At 44.1% G+C, this 17511-nt stretch overlaps 3 protein-coding genes and 1 long non-coding RNA gene across 5 annotated transcripts in view; 1 reads left to right on the top strand and 3 right to left on the bottom strand.

The window, feature by feature from the left end:
* rnf123 (ring finger protein 123) overlaps nucleotides 1–7411 on the bottom strand; it is an 85601-nt gene extending 78190 nt beyond the window's left edge. The window contains 3 exon segments of the mRNA XM_084703968.1: nucleotides 5565–5652; nucleotides 6036–6173; nucleotides 7194–7411. Coding sequence (XP_084560094.1) covers nucleotides 5565–5652; nucleotides 6036–6117 — 170 coding nt within the window. The 5' untranslated portion in view covers nucleotides 6118–6173; nucleotides 7194–7411.
* Nucleotides 7412–7519: 108 nt separating this feature from the next.
* Nucleotides 7520–11905, bottom strand: LOC146272435 (uncharacterized). 2 transcript variants are annotated; one of them, XM_084703971.1, is made up of 4 exons: nucleotides 11791–11905; nucleotides 9842–10899; nucleotides 9281–9405; nucleotides 7520–8656 (listed from the first exon to the last, which is right to left on the bottom strand). In XM_084703971.1, exons 2-4 carry the CDS (start codon nucleotides 10887–10889, stop codon nucleotides 7916–7918), a joined length of 1914 nt encoding a protein of 637 aa, XP_084560097.1. In that variant the 5' UTR covers nucleotides 10890–10899; nucleotides 11791–11905; the 3' UTR covers nucleotides 7520–7915. The 2 variants fall into 2 exon arrangements, with proteins under 2 accessions (XP_084560097.1, XP_084560095.1); XM_084703969.1 differs by lacking the exon at nucleotides 11791–11905 and adding an exon at nucleotides 11425–11546.
* LOC146272434 (uncharacterized) lies at nucleotides 10678–12193 on the top strand. Its single transcript, XR_014766418.1, has 3 exons — nucleotides 10678–10912; nucleotides 11603–11673; nucleotides 11823–12193. It is a non-coding gene; the product is annotated as an uncharacterized LOC146272434 (long non-coding RNA).
* A 200-nt stretch (nucleotides 12194–12393) lies between these two features.
* On the bottom strand, nucleotides 12394–16390 carry LOC146272433 (uncharacterized). The gene is made up of 2 exons (XM_084703972.1): nucleotides 16286–16390; nucleotides 12394–14043 (listed from the first exon to the last, which is right to left on the bottom strand). The coding sequence occupies exon 2, from the start codon at nucleotides 14031–14033 to the stop codon at nucleotides 12756–12758; it is 1278 nt and encodes a 425-aa protein (XP_084560098.1). The 5' UTR covers nucleotides 14034–14043; nucleotides 16286–16390; the 3' UTR covers nucleotides 12394–12755.
* Between the last annotated feature and the right edge of the window lie 1121 nt (nucleotides 16391–17511).

Below are 17511 nucleotides of genomic sequence, written 5' to 3'. Positions count from 1 at the left end.
GATTAAGCACAATTAAGCACACCCAGTTAAAGTAGAATGGAGTAGAGCAGAGCCGAGCTTGCGTGTGCCTAAACTGTAGTCCTGTTTGTGACTGTGGCTTGCTAGTGAGCTACAGTTATCTTCACTCATAGCCGCCCAGCCGACCCGTCGAGCCGAGCGGAGCTGAGCTTGAGCCGAGCCGCGCCGCTCGTGACTTTGATCGTGACTGTTCCTAGTTGGTCAGCTACTGGTTACCTTCATTTTTAACAGCTTGTCTCAGCATTGCACTATGGAGGATTTTTTGCCGTTGCAATTCAAGTTTCGTTTAATAAAGTATCAAACCAGCGTAGAGGTGAATAGCGCTACCCAGTGTATTGGAATGTGTTCACTAGCTCTGCGTTAGATCCGACGTTCACTAGATCAGGCGTTAGGATCCGCCTACCAACTTTGATGGGCAAGTTTGACAGATAAAATAAATCAATGAAACACTGCAACACGTGGTGATATGAAAATGCAATTAACTGAGGGCCCTGTTTAGTATTGCATTAGAATAGTGTCCGCTGCACAGTAACACAGGACCAGGAAATGATTAATTAAATAGTGAAATAATTATATATGAATTTACATAAAATGAATTGGTACATTAAATAACAAGTTTATGTATTGAATTCCAATTTTAATTAATTGACGACCCATTTAAGTAATTATTTAATGGTGTATTTATCTAATAAATGTTGGCACTTTTACTCCTCCATAGTGCAATGCCGAGCCAAGCTGCTTTGTAACCATGACTAACAGGTCAGCTCACCCTCACCCTTCACCTTTCGGCAGAGCCGTGCCAAGCAGCCGAGCCGAGCAGAGTCGAGTTGAGCCGCTTTGTGACAGTGACTGGGGCTAGCTAGTGAGCTACTGTTACACTGTTATCTCAACTTTTAGCCATTGAACCTAGGCGAGCCAAGCCACCAAACGCAAGCATACTAGGGATGGGCGTGGTTAATCGAATATCCGGATATCCTAATGTAAGTTAGTATTCGAATACTTTTTCGAATACTTATGAGCGTAGCTTGATAAAAAAAAAAAAAGTTTTTATTGAAAAAACGTCGCGTCATGTTGTGAATTCTAATAGTTGTGACGTTAGAAAATGATGAAAACCATCAAAAAAGGTAGGCTACGCCTGCGTTCTGCTGCGAGTCTCCTTTCATTTCATTTGGCGCTACAAGAAGCATAGTGTCCTGGCTAAGCAGTACCACGCAACAACCTCAGTTCCTGCAGTCTTTTCTACGCCGGCCTGCTCGTAAATCGACTCCGTACTAGCCTCTCCCCTGAGCATGTTTACATGCTAATTCTCCGGAATAAAAATGCGTATGGCTGATGCAGTTGTGGCTTATTTATTTTCTTACCAGTAGCCATGTAGAGCTAGCGTAATCGTCTGTTTATGTTCGCAATGTGTGGTGGCGCACCGTATCCTAGGATTCCGGTTCCAAGTTAATATCCAAGTTAATATGCAATATTTCTCTGTGTGTCTTTCGTTTTTATGGAGGATAGCCTACCCAATGTGTTTAATTTAGTCCAATGTAGCCTACTTTTTATTTCACATAATAATAGGCTAATCGCTTTTCCGCCAAATTAAGAGCCTACGTCTGAAGATGCAGCGTTTTTTCAAGTTCATTGTCTTTTCGTCATGTTAATAAATTGATCTTTCATTTGTTTTCTTTCTTTCAACCCTTATTTAATCTAATAGTTTAACAGTCCCAATTATTGCCAGAATGTGTGGTGGTTCATGTGTTTACTGTATGCTTTGTCACGTCAGGCTAATTACATAACGGAACCACATTAATATAATAGATTATCCGGATATTCGAAAATAATTTCGGATACTATTCGAATAGTGAAATCAGTTCAAATCTCCATCCCTAAAGCATACCCAATTAAAGTAGAGTTGAGAAGAGAGTCAAGCCTATTACTGTAGGTAATCACACAAGCCTAAACCATAGTGATTGTGACTGTGGCTAGCTACCATTATCTTTTGCCTAAACCATGCAACAGAACCAAAAGCAATCAGAATCTGTTTTTATTGCCATATAAGTTGGAAAGTGCATACAATAAATATATATGGATCTTTTTTTATTTATACATTCTACTTTTTAAATTAAGTCTAATACTAAAGAGCTAAACAATATGCAAGACATAAAATATATATAAATATAAAATTAAGCAAACCTAATTAAAGTAGAATGGCGTAGAGCCAAGCCTGTGTGTGCCTAAACGATAGTGATGTTTGTGACTGTGGATAGCTACCATTATCTTCACTTTTACTAATGCTCTGCTCTTCTCTACTGACATTTTTCTTCCCCTTGGATTATTACTGCAGTTTTCTGCCTCCCACTTTTCCCTGACCCAACCCATGGTTTGAGAGAGAAGCTCCCGGATTTCAGGATCTCTTCACCCCCCTCGGTTATCTTAAAGGGGTCATTGATTGCAGAACCAAATTTACCTTGACACAGTTGAATAACAACAGTTCAGTGGGTAAAATGGACATACAGTGAACCCCAAGGTTCATTGACACCTCTTTCCTATGCAAATCTCACAATTAAAAAATGTAGCTGTAAAACGGTAGGTTTTGAAAAAGCCACTTAACGGACGTCAGTTCGTTGTCACGACGTATCTGTGTACTTCCGCGGAATTACAAAGAAGAACATTTTTCAAGAATATTGAAAAGGGGCTACCGTCGTAAATGCAGTGTTCCAGCCTGTACAGGGAATGCTGACACTTCAGTCTTCCCAAGGAACCAAACACTCGACGGGCTGTGATATTCGTCTATGAAAAGATCACTGTGCAGTTCCACCCTCAATTACACATTTGCTCGAACCATTTCACCAAGGACAGTTTTGAAAACCTGGGACAATGTTTGCTATGAAGCTATTGCTGAAAAGAGGTGCTGTTCCGACCTTATGTTCATCACAGCCGCAAGCTGTAGTATGATGTTGTCGCTAACAGTTATTAGCAATGCTAACGTATCTTGCCTGTATGTAGTATCGATAAAATGTGTGATGATTTAGTTTATTGGCAATGGGGCTAACGTTATTTCATTCTCCTGACTGTGTTTCATTCAAATAAATAACCTGTGTTGTCATGTAAATCTACAATTCAAAATGCATGTTTGTCCAGATCAATTTTTCAGCAAGATAGCTAGTTTTTTCCCGGGACTAATTTAGTGGAAGCATCAGGGGGCATAGAACAATTACAAACCCTATTCGGAGACCTTAAGGAACAGTGTGAAATACTGTATTTCTTTGAATAAACGCCACCCTCAAATAAACGCCACCCTCGAATAAAATGCCTCACCAAAAAAATCTGAAAACGGTTATTTAATTGGTTAAATTCAACCCCAGTATTTATTACACATGTATATAAATTTCTGCAAAGCTTTCTGTTTGAAAGCTAACGTGTATGAAACTTTAGGCATGCTGCTTCAGATTTCTAGACAATGTAGAACAATTGTATTTGAGATTTGTATTACCAACGCACACCTAATTGATAGCCAATGAGAAAGGGAGTTGCCGCACTCATAAACAAACAAAGAATAGATAAGGAGGTCAGCAGTAGTAGCCTAAATGAAACCTGCGTTTTTAGCTGCATGATTCATTTTTCACAAAGCCAGCAACAAAGTTGTCTATGGCTGCACTGTAGCTACAATTCACAAAATCTCACTTACTAATTAAACGCCGCCCTCAATAAACGCCGCCCTCAAATAAACACGCCACCAAAAATTAACGTTATTTAATAAACACTGCAACCTTTATTTGAAGAAATACGGTACCTCAAAAACCCAGTCAATCACCCTTTTAAGTTGACAACATATTACATTTGAGTATCAGTCTGATTATTTGCTGATTATTTGCTTTCTATTTTAGTGACACTTGGTCTATACTTATGCATTCCATCTAATTGGGTGTGCTCAAGCCTTCGGCGAGCACAAACATTGTTCGCTCTCGTATATAGTTATTTTTATTTATTATTATTTTTCCACCCCTTAGAATCCCTCAATATTTGTACTACATAGACAACGTTGGTGTCAAAAGGTTTGTCTTGGTCCTGATAGAGTTGATTGTATTCGCGCAAACGTTCCGTTTGTTTGGGTCAAGTACATTCAAGTGTTGGACAAGTAAAAAAGATGTCTAACTTGCCCGAAAGACAAGTGGCCCAAAACATTTATGTCAACCCCTGAACACATCCTGTCTCTAATGCTCTGACCCTAATCCTAAACTCAGTGCATGACTGTAGTGGACATTAGACAGATCTGATCCTCACAGATTAAATTACCTAACCAAGTCCTTCTCTGGAAACAGAACCTACCAATTTTTCACTACTAACAAGCTACTTAATCCAAATTTTCTTTTGAGATTCATTATGTCATAATTTGCCCCACTGGCCCAAAACTTTACGATGTGAGACAACAACACAATGACTAATCATGGAGTCAGTTAGCTTCCCTTTGGCACCACAGTGTCTCAGCCCAGGCCCAGTGTTGCTAGTTTGACTCCTGGAAAACAGCCATGTTTGTTCCCTGGCCGTGTCATCACGGTCATCCCCTGCCTTGAGCCAGCAGGGTCTGCATCTCCTGTTTCCTTAGATGCTGGTTTCACACCCTAAACATAGTGTGTGCAGAGTAACCTGAGCTGGGTCTAACTCTGGGAATGAGGCCGATGGTGCACCATGAAACTCCCACACACACACACACACACACACACACACAGGCTGTACACACTCACAGACACACCACAGGCCTGCATAGAACCCAACCCAGAGCAGACTAGATGCAACACAGTAAACGGTATTTGTCATCAGTATCCAAACAGGGTCAGCAAACAAGATATCTATGTCTAAGGCACTGTTGATCAAGTGGATGAACAGCAATATGACAAGTCAAAAAATATTTCTTCAAAAATCCAAAATGCAGTATCTCATGTGTACACAGTAAACACGCGAGGGAACTAGTTTGGTATCCTGCTGTTCAGAAGAACTAGTTTGGTATCCTGCTGTTCAGAAGAACTAGTTTGGTATCCTGCTGTTCAGAAGAACTAGTTTGGTATCCTGCTGTTCAGAAGAACTAGTTTGGTATCCTGCTGTTCAGAAGAACTAGTTTGGTATCCTGCTGTTCAGAAGAACTAGTTTGGTATCCTGCTGTTCAGAAGAACTAGTTTGGTATCCTGCTGTTCAGAAGAACTCCAGCAAGACTGATATTGTTCCTATGATGTACTGCCAGCAGAACACACATTGCCATGAGATGAGTCTGTCATGACGTTACCATGTCCAGTAAGAGTACACTCACAGTCTCAAACTCAGGTTTAACATTAACTGAACAGTGTTATGACTTGTAATTACAGCACTATCACACAGAGATAGACATCTGTTCAGGGATGAACCTGGATGTGGGGGATTGGGAGGGATTGAGGAGAGGAGATGAGATGAGAAGGGAGGCGAGAGGAGAGGGAAGGGAAGGAAAGGAGAGGGTAAGGGAGAGGAAAGGAGAAACATATGAGATGAGAGAAGGAGTAGAAGATGATATAGATTTGTGCCTGTACCTTATGGAGGCCACTGCAGGCCCCTGCCTGCTGCCGGTGGGGAACACACGATGCAGGTAGTCACTCAGCAGCTTCTCATTGATAATACCTGAGGACAGACCAAGGACGTAAATAATGCAACGAATATTTAATTTATTGAAAAACACCCACAACTAGTCTTGGCAAGACACAAGGTTATACCAGGCAGACTGATTTAACAGACTGCATGGCCATCAATCATAAACTCTACCACCACGTTTATCTGTGGTTGAGGGCTAGGCTAATCCAGCGGCTGTGGGGTAGCAAGACCTGGACTAGACTACTCACCACGCAGGTTAAGCATTAGACTTGTAGCCTACACATAGTGAGGTGCCAGCTGGTTTAGATGATATTCTACTGCTTGTAGCCTGCATCCCTGGTTTCTCTGAACACCAGGGCATACCTCAGGCTAGTCTCATCCCCCTATATGTTGGGCCTTGGTCCTTTACTCACCGGTGGTTCTGGGCTTGTCCATGTCGGAGGCCAGTCTGTAGTTGCGTCGGGTCAGTGCGGTGCCGCCCCCCTTAGAGCTCATGGTGGCACTCGCTCAGTCTGAGTGGAGAGGACCTGGGGGCCTGGTCCCATGCACAGCTGGGGGACACACACAACACCCCACACTCAGCAACACTGAGGAACACATGCTGTAGCCGGGGACAGCATGATGCATGATGCACTGGAGTCGCATCACGCTGTCTCTTCCACACACATCTAGGCTTGATGGTCTACAGTTGCTTAACATGCTCAGTTATTGACGCCCTACTGGTAACTAACCTTTCACAAACCCTAACCAGATGTTACATATCAGCAAATAAACCATCAGAAATTATCTTGTTAGCCTGTACCTGCATCTACAAAGGGCTATCTAAAATATACACAATACAACACAATGTGAAACACTTGCACGGATAAAGCGCATAAATTATCGCAAACGACAAACTCTTTGTATCATATAAATATAACCTATTCCATTTAAAAGTTTATACCGGTATGGTGAGTATACCATGGTCTCTGTTTAAATTGTGTTTGACTATAATCATTCAGATACCTGTAACCACACAAGGCAAGTATTGGAAAGTCGAGTTTCACTGATCATTCGGTGTCTTGCTGTCTACTGTAGCAGCCAGAGAAACATCTGGCTGAGCATTCTGGAAAGCAAGCTAGCTAGTTAACAGACAAAGCAATCCTTATGTAGATGGTGCCCCTCAGCGTGGTAGCCACTGGTTCACACACCTGGATTCCTACAGAACATTAACTTCAAAGTGATACTGCATCAACCAAATCCTAGTCGGCATGGATAGTGGCATGCGAACGTTAAGCTTGTTAGCTGGCAGCTGGCTTGCCTTGCTACGTTACAGCTGGTAGCTAATGCGATTTTCTTTCAAAGTATGATCTTCATCAGATATGGCATATTTCGAAGTTGCTGCATAACAACCTTGCTAGTCCAGATTGAATGCATGCAGGACACTGTCTGGTCTGTATTGATGTCATGACCATAACTAGCTGTGTCTGTGACAGCCATTGCCCTGATGAGCCTCCTCCGCTAGCTAACGCGTACAGCACAGCAGTAGCAAGCTAGCCAACTGGTAAGCTGACTGGTTGCTATAGACTTACCGGTTCAATATTAAACTCTCCGAAAACGAGTCTGTAGACCGTATTTTTAGGTGATCTAAACTAGAATACTATACATATCACTTTATAAGGCAAATTTATATTTTGTACATTGAAATTTTACAATAACAATCCTCTTCTTGTCAAATGATTCCAAGTCACGGAGGGGTAACTAGTCCAAAATAGGTCTGTCTGCAAGAACGCGAAGCTGCTGATGGACGTTGCTGCTTTCGGCGTGAAGCGGGTTGGTGGACCACCCCGCCCAACCTCTCAGGGCTGTGAGAACTATTTTTAATTAAAGGACAAGTGAAATCACAGTCATCTTCAAGCACGTTAAAATACAGTTTTATTGAATTAAAAGTTATTTTAAAAATAAAATATAAACACACAACCAGAAACAAAAAGTGAACTCTTTTTTTTTGCGAACTTACAAGTTTCTTTAAAATGTTTACTTTGTTGTAAACAAAATATGGTACAGAACAATATGCATTCAACAATCAGTAATCAGAAAGTTAAAACTGATTGGTTGTACTTGTACATGGTGTCTTGAAAAAATTACACACACACACACACACACACACACACACACAGTCTTCCTCTGCTAGGGTGAATAATTATTAAATGTGAACCTTCCAGTAACTGATTTAATAAACAGCTGTCCACCACCGCCTTCCTGACACACACCGCCCGCCATTGCCCTTGCCAACAGCCAATCAGATACTATTTCAGTCCATGTCCAAATAGGCCAGTCTTCTAGCCACAGCCTTGTCTCCATATTTAAGACGGAGTTCCGAGAGGTCTACTGACTTGAGGAGTTTGTCGTCACAGTATTCCCAGAGAGGCCCCTCCCACGTGCCATTGTTCAGGTAGGTCAAGGCTGCTGATACGTCCCCGGAGAACATGATAAGAGCCTTAGTAACAGCCTCCAGGTTCTGATTGGTCTCCTCCATCAGCCATCTGATGCTGCGCTTCGCTTCCTCCACCTGCACCTGAGTGAACGCCACCTCATCCCTGATTGGCTGAGAGCTCTCCACTTCCTGAGACTCGTTATCAAACAGGAACATGTGTGCCGTGGAGGTGGAAGGGACCGGCTCCCTCTGCCCTGGCCCAGGAACAGGCACCTCTGGAAGGTCCGCCTGGCAGGGACCCTGGGCCTCAGGACTCTTACCCTTGAATTTGGGCTGGGACTGAGGCTGGGGCACTGCAGCAGTTTCAGTATCAGGAGTGTGTGTCTGGGTGATGGAGGCCGAGGCTGGGGCTGGAGCTGAGGCCAGTGCTGAGGCTGGGGCTGAGGCAGGAGCTGGGGCAGGGGCTGAGGCCACGGCTGAGGCCGGGGCTGGGGCTGAGGCAGGAGCTGGGGCAGGGGCTGAGGCCAAAGTTGAGGCCGGGGCTGGGTTGACTGTCCTTCCTGGCTCTGGAGGAGACGCAGCACTGCCTACTTCCATATCTAGAGACTCGTAATCCGACTGTGGAGGAGAAATAACAGTACGTCATCAGGCCTCATCCACAAAGGTAAACACAATTGTTATGATTTGGGACTGGGATCAAATATAGTTTTTTGTGTAAATATTTATTACAAATTTAAGAATAAGTCTACGATGCATCTTCTGAATATGTTTGATTTAGAAATTAAACAGTACATGCAGAGATGAAAGGTAACCAAGTACAAAGACATTGAGTTTTTTGGAGGGAAGAAAGTTTCAAGTTTTGAAAAGTGTTTTATTTATTTTTTTACAAATCAAAACAATGTTTTGAAAAAAAAAAGTTTCTAAAGGTTTTCAAAATATTTTCTACAAAAAGAAAAAAATATATATATATTGTATTCTTTATTAATTTGTATTTTTGATGAGTACTTGATGAGGACTTTATACTCTGCTCTGCTTTATTCTACTCTGTTTTAGGCTTATCCTCTCCCCCCTTTCACTGCGTGAACATTTATTTTTGAAAGGTTTCAAAAATAAAAAGTTTTGGGAAGAAACGTTTTGGGGGGGTTTTCAAAATATATACAGGAGGAAATAATGGTTAGAGCTGAGCCGAGTCCTGAGCTGCATCAGAGATAGAAAACTAAAAGTTGCACCTGCAGATCTTACCTCACCCGAAGATCCGTCGTCAAACTCTCTCGATGCCTTCTCAAGAATCCCAAGACTTCTTCTTTTGAGTGTTTTCTTTCTCTGTGGTTCTGTCTGTTTGTGGATGAATGGGACTGCATTCTCTCCTGTCAGACCGAGAACAGACAACCAAATTATACAGACGTCAATCTTCACCAAGTCGAGAAGGTTGATATTTTCCCCTGTAATATCTATATTTGATTTTACGTCTACATAATAAGCAGGCAATCACCGTAAATTGTCTTTCAAATAAGGGCACAGGGAGGAGATGGGCTTGATAAACTGATAGTACTCTATGAGAGAGAGAGAGAGAGAGAGAGAGAGAGAGAGAGAGAGAGGATGGAGAGAGAGAGGATGGAGAGAGAGAGATAGAGAGAGAGACAGAGACAGAGAGAGAGAGGATGGAGAGAGAGAGAGGATGGAGAGAGAGGGAGAGGATGGAGAGAGAGAGAGAAGATGAAGAGAGAGGTAGAGAGGATGGAGAGAGAGAGAGATGATGAAGAGAGAGAGAGAGAGAGAGATATCCTTGACATGCTCGTCTACCTGAGGGTCCAGCTTCGTCCAGCTCTGGATTCTCTCCAGCAGGTGGACTGGCCACTCTGGCTCTCTTACACAAGGGTGTGCTAGAGGACGTCCCTGATCGCCTGCGCTGTTTGGAGGCCTTCTGCTGCCCCTCAGGACTGCTGTCCACTCTCTCAGGGGCTTGGTCTGGTTCTGGTTCTAGAACTTGTTCCTTAGAAGACTGGCCTAGTGCTGGTTCTAAAACATCTGGTTCGGAAGACTGGCCCGGCTCTGCTTTTACAACCTCTGGCTCAAGGTGTAGTTCTGGTTCAGAAAGGTCTGGTTCAGACACTGGTTCTGGTTCAGACCGGTTTGGTTCAGAAAGGTCTAGTTCTGACAGGTCTGGTTCAGACACTGGTTCAGACACTGGTTCAGACACTGGTTCAGACACTGGTTCAGACTCTAAATCAGGATCAGGACCTGGAGAGGTTGACTGCATGTGCGACGGGCTCCGCTGAGGGTATTTCTTCGGAGTGATCGTCTGTCTCTCCACCTTCTCCTCTGCAGCTATGATACACAGGTGCTTCTGATAGCGAGCCTTCATGGACTGCCAGCTACGATTAATCAGACCCTGCTTCTCCATTTCCTGCCACACCCGGTTACCTCGGGTCTCACCCTTGCGCTTGGACATGAAATTCCAGATGGCTGAGTCCTCCTCTGACGTGTAGCCCATGCGCCCCATACTCCCGCTCTGCTTCTGTCTGGAGGACCTGGTCTGCACGTGCTCAGTAAACCTGTAGTCCTCCAACTCCAGCTGCTCGTTCTTCTCCACGCAGTCCCGGATGTACTTGGTTGAAATGTAGAAGTGGGCCGTGGACGCCATCGCCGGCGACATGTCCTTGGGGTCAGCTAACAGGATGGCGTTGGACTCCTGAGCTCGACACAATAATCCGCCCCCAGCATTGATGATCGGCAGAAGCTCGACCTTGGTGGGGCTCGGTCTGAGGTAGAAGCGCATGGGCTCCCCGCTCACGCTCATGAACAGAACGGGTGATATTGGTGAAGACTGGTCATCCCATCCAGAAGACATCGTCAGAGACCTGAGAACGCAAGGTAAGTGGATTGGAACAGAACACAAACCATTAGTTCACAGGTGAATGTAAAATCTGATTATAACAGTTATGACAACGCGTTGCAGGAATATCTGCATTGCTCTAACCCTATATCTACATGCCCTAATAATGAGGGATAGTATTTATATATCGAGCCTTTTTTCAACACAACAAGCACGTCATGTTGTCCTCGGAGCACTCAGGAGGCCAGTAGAGATGCACTGGGGTAGAGCGGGTTAACGTAATTATAAGAACAGTAATTTATCTTACGTTAGTATAGCTATCTTTATGTGGATTTATGTTCTTTAAACCGTTTTTGTTTCTTGCAAGCCAGTATCGACATTACGGTATCATGGCTAGCCTGGTACTGTAGCCTACGTAGGCCAACAAGTTGGCCAAGGGATAGAACTAGAGTTTGCAAGTGATCTAGCAACTGTACAGTCATCGGCAGGTAGCTATATTGCAATACTACCTTCTTGTAAATCTGTACAAGACAAACGGACAGTTACTTACCGATTTTAAAATGAAAATGGAATGGTCCAAATTCTATCAGCAAGACACAACAACTTTCGAATTGCTTAGCCGCGGCGTTTGACTTGCGCATGTCTGTTTTCTTCTGCGTCGTTGTCAGGCGGGAGCCAACGCACTACTGCCGTCTACTGCCTAATAACGGTATTATTATTATTAACAGATTTTGTTAGGGCTTGGGACCGTTTGGTTGCACAGAAACAAGCGCAGGACTCCCACTAAAACATCGTTTAGGTAAGTTGTGTTTTTCATGAATGTTATATCTGTTTTCATAGTGTAGGCTATATATTAATAGAAACTTGTTTTCGTGCTGGTCGTATCATTTGATTTTGTCATGTTAATAAGCCACACCTTGAAGACGGGTCCGTGAAAATATGTCTTAGATGAAACCGGTCCGTGGCGCAAAAAAGGTTGGGGACCGCTGTGCTAGCTCGAGGACGTCCCTGATTGACTGCGGTGCTTGGAGGCCCCTCAGGACTGCTGTCCACTCTCTCTGGCGCCCCCTCTGGCTGGAAGGAGGAAAGTGCCTCTGGGGAGAGGGAGAGGTCTGTTGTGTCTGATGCTGTTGGAGGGAGGTCTTCCTCCATCAATGTCTTAGGAATGTCAGAAGCTGGCTTTCGGACCTCTGGTTCAGGGGCTGTTTTAGGTTCTGGAACTTCTGGTTCAGAACACTGGCCTGGTTCTGGTTCTTCTCTGACGGAGTTTCTGTAATGGGTTGAATAAAGTGAGACGTGCAGTGCCCTCTTGGTTCCAACATTGGAAGCCTGTGTCCTTCCTTTATACCCCAAACCTAAGTTTAGCATATATATATATAACCCTTGGCTACACTGCTTTCGCCGTGAAGCGGGTGAGTGGACCACCCCTCCCCCAACCTCTCAGGGCTGTGAGAGCAATTTTTTATTAAAGGACAAGTGAAATCACAGTCATCTTCAAGCATGTTAAAATTGACGTTTTTTTTTTATTTAAAGCTGTAATATATATATATTTTTTTTTATGCATAGAAAAGCACAACCAGTAATAAAAAGTGAACTTTTTTTTTTTTGCAACTTAAAATAACATTTAAAAGTAAACATGTATAGACAACATATGGTACAGCACAATTTGCATTCAATAATCAGTAAACAGAAAATTGAAACTGTGATTGGTGGACTTGGACAGTGTCTTGTAAACATTACACACACACAGTCTTCCTCTGCTCGGGTGAATAATTATTAAATGTGAACTTTCCATAACTGATTAAATAAACAGCTGTCCACCACCGCTTTCTTGACACACCGCCCGCCAACGCCCTTGCCAACAGCCAATCAGATACTATTTCAGTCCATGTCCAAATAGGCCAGTCTTCTAGCCACAGCCTTGTCTCCATATTTAAGACGGAGTTCCGAGAGGTCTGCTGACTTGAGGACTTTGTCGTCACAGTATTCCCAGAGAGGCCCCTCCCACGTGCCATTGTTCAGGTAGATCAAGGCTGCTGATACGTCCCCGGAGAACATGATAAGAGCCTTAGTAACAGCCTCCAGGTTCTGATTGGTCTCCTCCATCAGCCATCTGATGCTGCGCTTCGCTTCCTCCACCTGCACCTGTCGGACTTCTGGTTCAGGGGCTGTTTTAGGTTCAAGAGCTTCTTCCTCAGAAAACTGGTCTAGTTCAGATTCTAAAACATCTGCTTCAGAAGACTGATCCGGCTCGTCTTTTACAGCCTCTGGGTCAAGGTGTAGTTCTGGTTCAGAAAGGCCTGCTTCAGACAAGTCTGGTTCAGACACTGGTTCTGGTTCAGACCGGTCTGGTTCAGAAAGGTCTGGTTCAGAAAGGTCTGGTTCAGACACTGGTTCTGGTTCAGACCGGTCTGGTTCAGAAAGGTCTGGTTCAGACACTGGTTCTGGTTCAGACCGGTCTGGTTCAGAAAGGTCTGGTTCAGACAGGTCTGGTTCAGACACTGGTTCAGACACTGGTTCAGACTCTAAATCAGGATCAGGACCTGGAGAGGTAGACTGCTTGTGCAATGGGCTCGGCTGAGGGTGTTTCTTCTGAGTGATTGTATGTCTCTCCACCTTCTCCTTTACAGCTTTGAAACACAGGTGCTTCTGATAACGAGCCTGAATGGACTGCCAGCTCCGATTAATCAGACCCTGCTTCTCCATTTCCTGCCACATCCGGTTACCTCGGGTCTCACCCTTGCACTTGGACACAAAGTCCAAGATGGCGGAGTCCTCCTCTGGCAAGTAGGCTAAGCGCCCCACACTCCCACTCCTCTCCCGCTTCTGTCTGGAGAACCATGTCTGCACGTGCTCAGTAAACCTGTAGTCCTCCAACTCCAGCTGCTCGTTCTTCTCCACGCAGTCCCGGATGTACTTGGTTGAAATGTAGAAGTGGGCCGTGGACGCCATCGCCGGCGACATGTCCTTGGGGTCAGCTAACAGGATGGCGTTGGACTCCTGAGCTCGACACAATAATCCGCCCCCAGCATTGATGATCGGCAGAAGCTCGACCTTGGTGGGGCTCGGTCTGAGGTAGAAGCGCATGGGCTCCCCGCTCACGCTCATGAACAGAACGGGTGATATTGGTGAAGACTGGTCATCCCGTCCAGAAGACATCGTCAGAGACCTGAGAACGCAAGGTAAGTGGATTGGAACAGAACACAAACCAGTAGTTCACAGGTGAATGTAAAATCTGATAACAGTTATGACAACGCATTGCTCTAACCCTATCTACGTGTGTGACGGTTTGTAACGGACGTGGCCACGCTCCGTCACTACAAGGCGTCGTTCGCCACTCGCTGGGCTCGAACGCACAACCTCTGACTTACCAAGCGCGACCACTACCAGCTACGCCAAAGAAAAGCTAGCTATTCATTGATGCGGGTGGCCCATTACATACCTGAGGAGTGAGTTTCACCGATTCACACCAGTTACACATGCACTAATGATGAGGGATAGTATTTATATATCAAGTTTTTTTTTCGAACACAACAATGGTTCTCAACAGGGGGGATCGGAAGGGGGTGCCATTAGTTTACTTTACAAAAAAATAAAAATACAATCAGACAAAGAACATTTTGTGTAGGCTACTTAGTGTATTTTTTATTGCATTTACAATAGTACAAAAACAAGTAGGCCTATTACAAACTGCGTTCCCTCTGCTTATGCATTTCCCCTCTGCGAATATGTTCAGTGGCGAAACCCGGAGCGGTACGTTCCGTAACCGCACTGTAGCTGACATACAGGGGAATGAGCTGCGCATGTCCACGCAGTGCTGCCACGGTACAAATTGGCAAATTGGATCTTTGGGGTGATCGGCTGATTAATAAAAATGTTGACATGTTTCCCAACGTCGAGGACTGTGTTGAAGAGACAGGGATAAATATCTCTCATTTGATTGATACGGTCGCTCAACGTGTTGAAGGGCTGAAACAACAATTCAGCTGTTATTTCATTGGGGATTTTACCTCATTTTCTTGGGTCAGGGATCCCTTCAGTTTTCCAGGAAAATCCCGTTAAGTTGCCATGGAGCAGTTAGTCAAATTAAAGAGCAACATTGACACGTCTTTAGCTTTTTCTCTCTGCCTTCGTTTTGGTTGAGTGTGATGACTGAATATCCTCAGTTGAGTGATGCCGCCGTAGAATTGCTTCTTCCATTTGCCTTGACTTATCTGTATGAGGATGCGTTTTCAAAATTGACTGCCTTGAAAACAGTACCGGTCCTAGCACATCTGGTGTCCTAGGTGAAATGTGTCAACAGCACACCCACGCAAATGTTTTTAGAACCCAAAGTTTTCTTGATGACAGTAGCCTAGTTTTGAAGCATTTTTCATAATTAAAGAGCATGTTTCATACCTGTCAGTTATAGTTTTATTAAAGTTTTAAAATAAATAAAAAATCATTAATTTATCCATCAATCCAACTATCCACCTACCCAGACATTCAGCCACACCCAGCCTATCCATCTATTATCAATATCGGGTGTGTTGCTTGATTTTTTCTACAGGTACACTCTTGCACTTTTTGAGGTTCATGCTGTTTACTTTGTAACTTGTTTAACTACATGCTCTTGGTTCTTCCCATTGGCACTTATTTGCTGGAGCCCCCCCAAAAAGTTTCATTAACCCCCCTAATTTTTTACATAAAAATACAAAACTTTTTTTTCTTCATATTTTAAATTTAAATGTGTTAAATTTATTTTCCTAAAACCCACTAGAGGCCACAATTTAAAGGATATATATTTTTTTAAATTATCTGGGGGAACATGCCTCCAGACCCTAGTTTTGCTGGGTCACAGGAAAAATAATAGGTTTTATCTAGGGGCTTAGCCCCCCCAAAAGTGGGAACCTAGATTCTCCCCTGGGGCTATCCCGTTGTTATGATCAGTGACCTATGCACTTCTGAAAAGCTCTCTTTTGGAAGTCGCTTTGGATAAAGGTGTCTGCTAAATGTAAATGTGTGTATGCGGGGCGTGACGCATGATGTGGAAGGCTTGGCTGGGGGGGCGGGGGGGGGGGCGTGTGACACATGATGTGGAAAGCTTGGGTTCCCAAACGTGGAGAACCCCTGCACTAAGACATCAGAGCACTCGGGATGCAATGCACTGGGGTAGAGCGGGATAACGTAATCATTTGAACAGTAATTTAGCTTACGTTAGTATATTTCTCTTTATGCGGGTTTATGTTCTTTATACCGTTTTTGTTTCTGGAAAGCCAGCATCGACATTACTGTATCATGGCTAGCATTGTACTGTAGTTGGCCAAGGGATAGAGCTAGAGTGATTTAGCAACTGTACAGTCATCGGCAGGTAGCTTGTACAATGCAATACTACTTGTAAATCTGTACAAGACAATCGGCCATCTACTTACCGATTTTTAAATGAAAATGAAATCGTCCAACTTCTATCAACCACGCACAACTTTAGAATTTCTGAGCCGCGGCGTTTGACTTGCGCTTGCGCATTACTCTTTTCTTCTTCTGCGTCGTTTTAGGCGGGAGCCATCGCTCTACCGCCGTCTACTGCCTTTCAACGGTATTAATATTGTATTTTTTAAACCACTTGGTGGAAGGAAAGAGCTGTCTAGTAACGATGCACTCAACAAAATGTGTTCTAACGTGCTGAAAAGCTCTTAACAAATTGTTCTCAATTCTAATTTAGTCGTAGTTAAACACGACACACACAGACTACATTACAGGATGTCAGGAATGGTGAGCATATTGTACCCATCCGTCATTGGTTTGATGTGAGCTCTCTCTCTCCCTCATGACACATGCCACCCACATAACTTTCCAATAACAAACCTGGTGTGTATCAATCAGGGTCAGCTGGTCATGCCATCAGGCCTGTGGGCCTGGACTTTACCCTGCAGCTCAACTCCTACCTCAGACACTGTGCTCTCCTCTACCATGTTAGTGTTGGTCAACCAGACCCCTGGCTAGAATAGTCTGGTTTCACCTGGCTGGAAGAAAATATATTGTTTGGCTGACTGACTGACTGACTGGCTGACTGGCTGGCTGACTGACTGGCTGACTGGCTGACTGACTGACTGGCTGGCTGACTGACTGGCTGACTGACTGACTGACTGGCTGACTGACTGACTGGCTGACTGACTGGCTGACTGGCTGACTGACTGGCTGACTGACTGACTGGCTGGCTGGCTGGCTGGCTGGTTGGTCTCTGTCAGTTCTCCATTGCAGATATTCTTTTGTCTGAACTAGTTTGTTTAAACCTGGCTTTGTACCCTATCCCAGAATGATCCCAGAACTTTCACAACCCCCCACAAAAAATATATATAAACCAGTCAGAACAAGGAAACAAATTCCATCTCTGTTATGCTGCTTTCCCCCCCAAAATAACTCCTTAGAAGCAGTGATCATTCATACGTCGTTTTCAGGAAACAGCGCCCAGTAATTACGGGTGATGCAATTGCCAGAGAATGTAATATGTTGAATATCTGGGATTTTTCCTGGGACTATGTAAACACAATATGGTTATTGTTAGCCTCTCCGTGTTTCATCAAATAAAGTAAGTATGGCTGAGGAGGGCAGGATTGGGGGCTAAAGCATCTTATCACCTGTCGGCCGACTGCCGTCC

The sequence above is a fragment of the Hypomesus nipponensis genome, chromosome 9, assembly GCF_054491055.1.
Source record: "Hypomesus nipponensis isolate SF chromosome 9, ASM5449105v1, whole genome shotgun sequence".
NCBI lineage: Eukaryota > Metazoa > Chordata > Actinopteri > Osmeriformes > Osmeridae > Hypomesus > Hypomesus nipponensis.
This window is presented reverse-complemented; position numbering and strand designations above follow the sequence as displayed.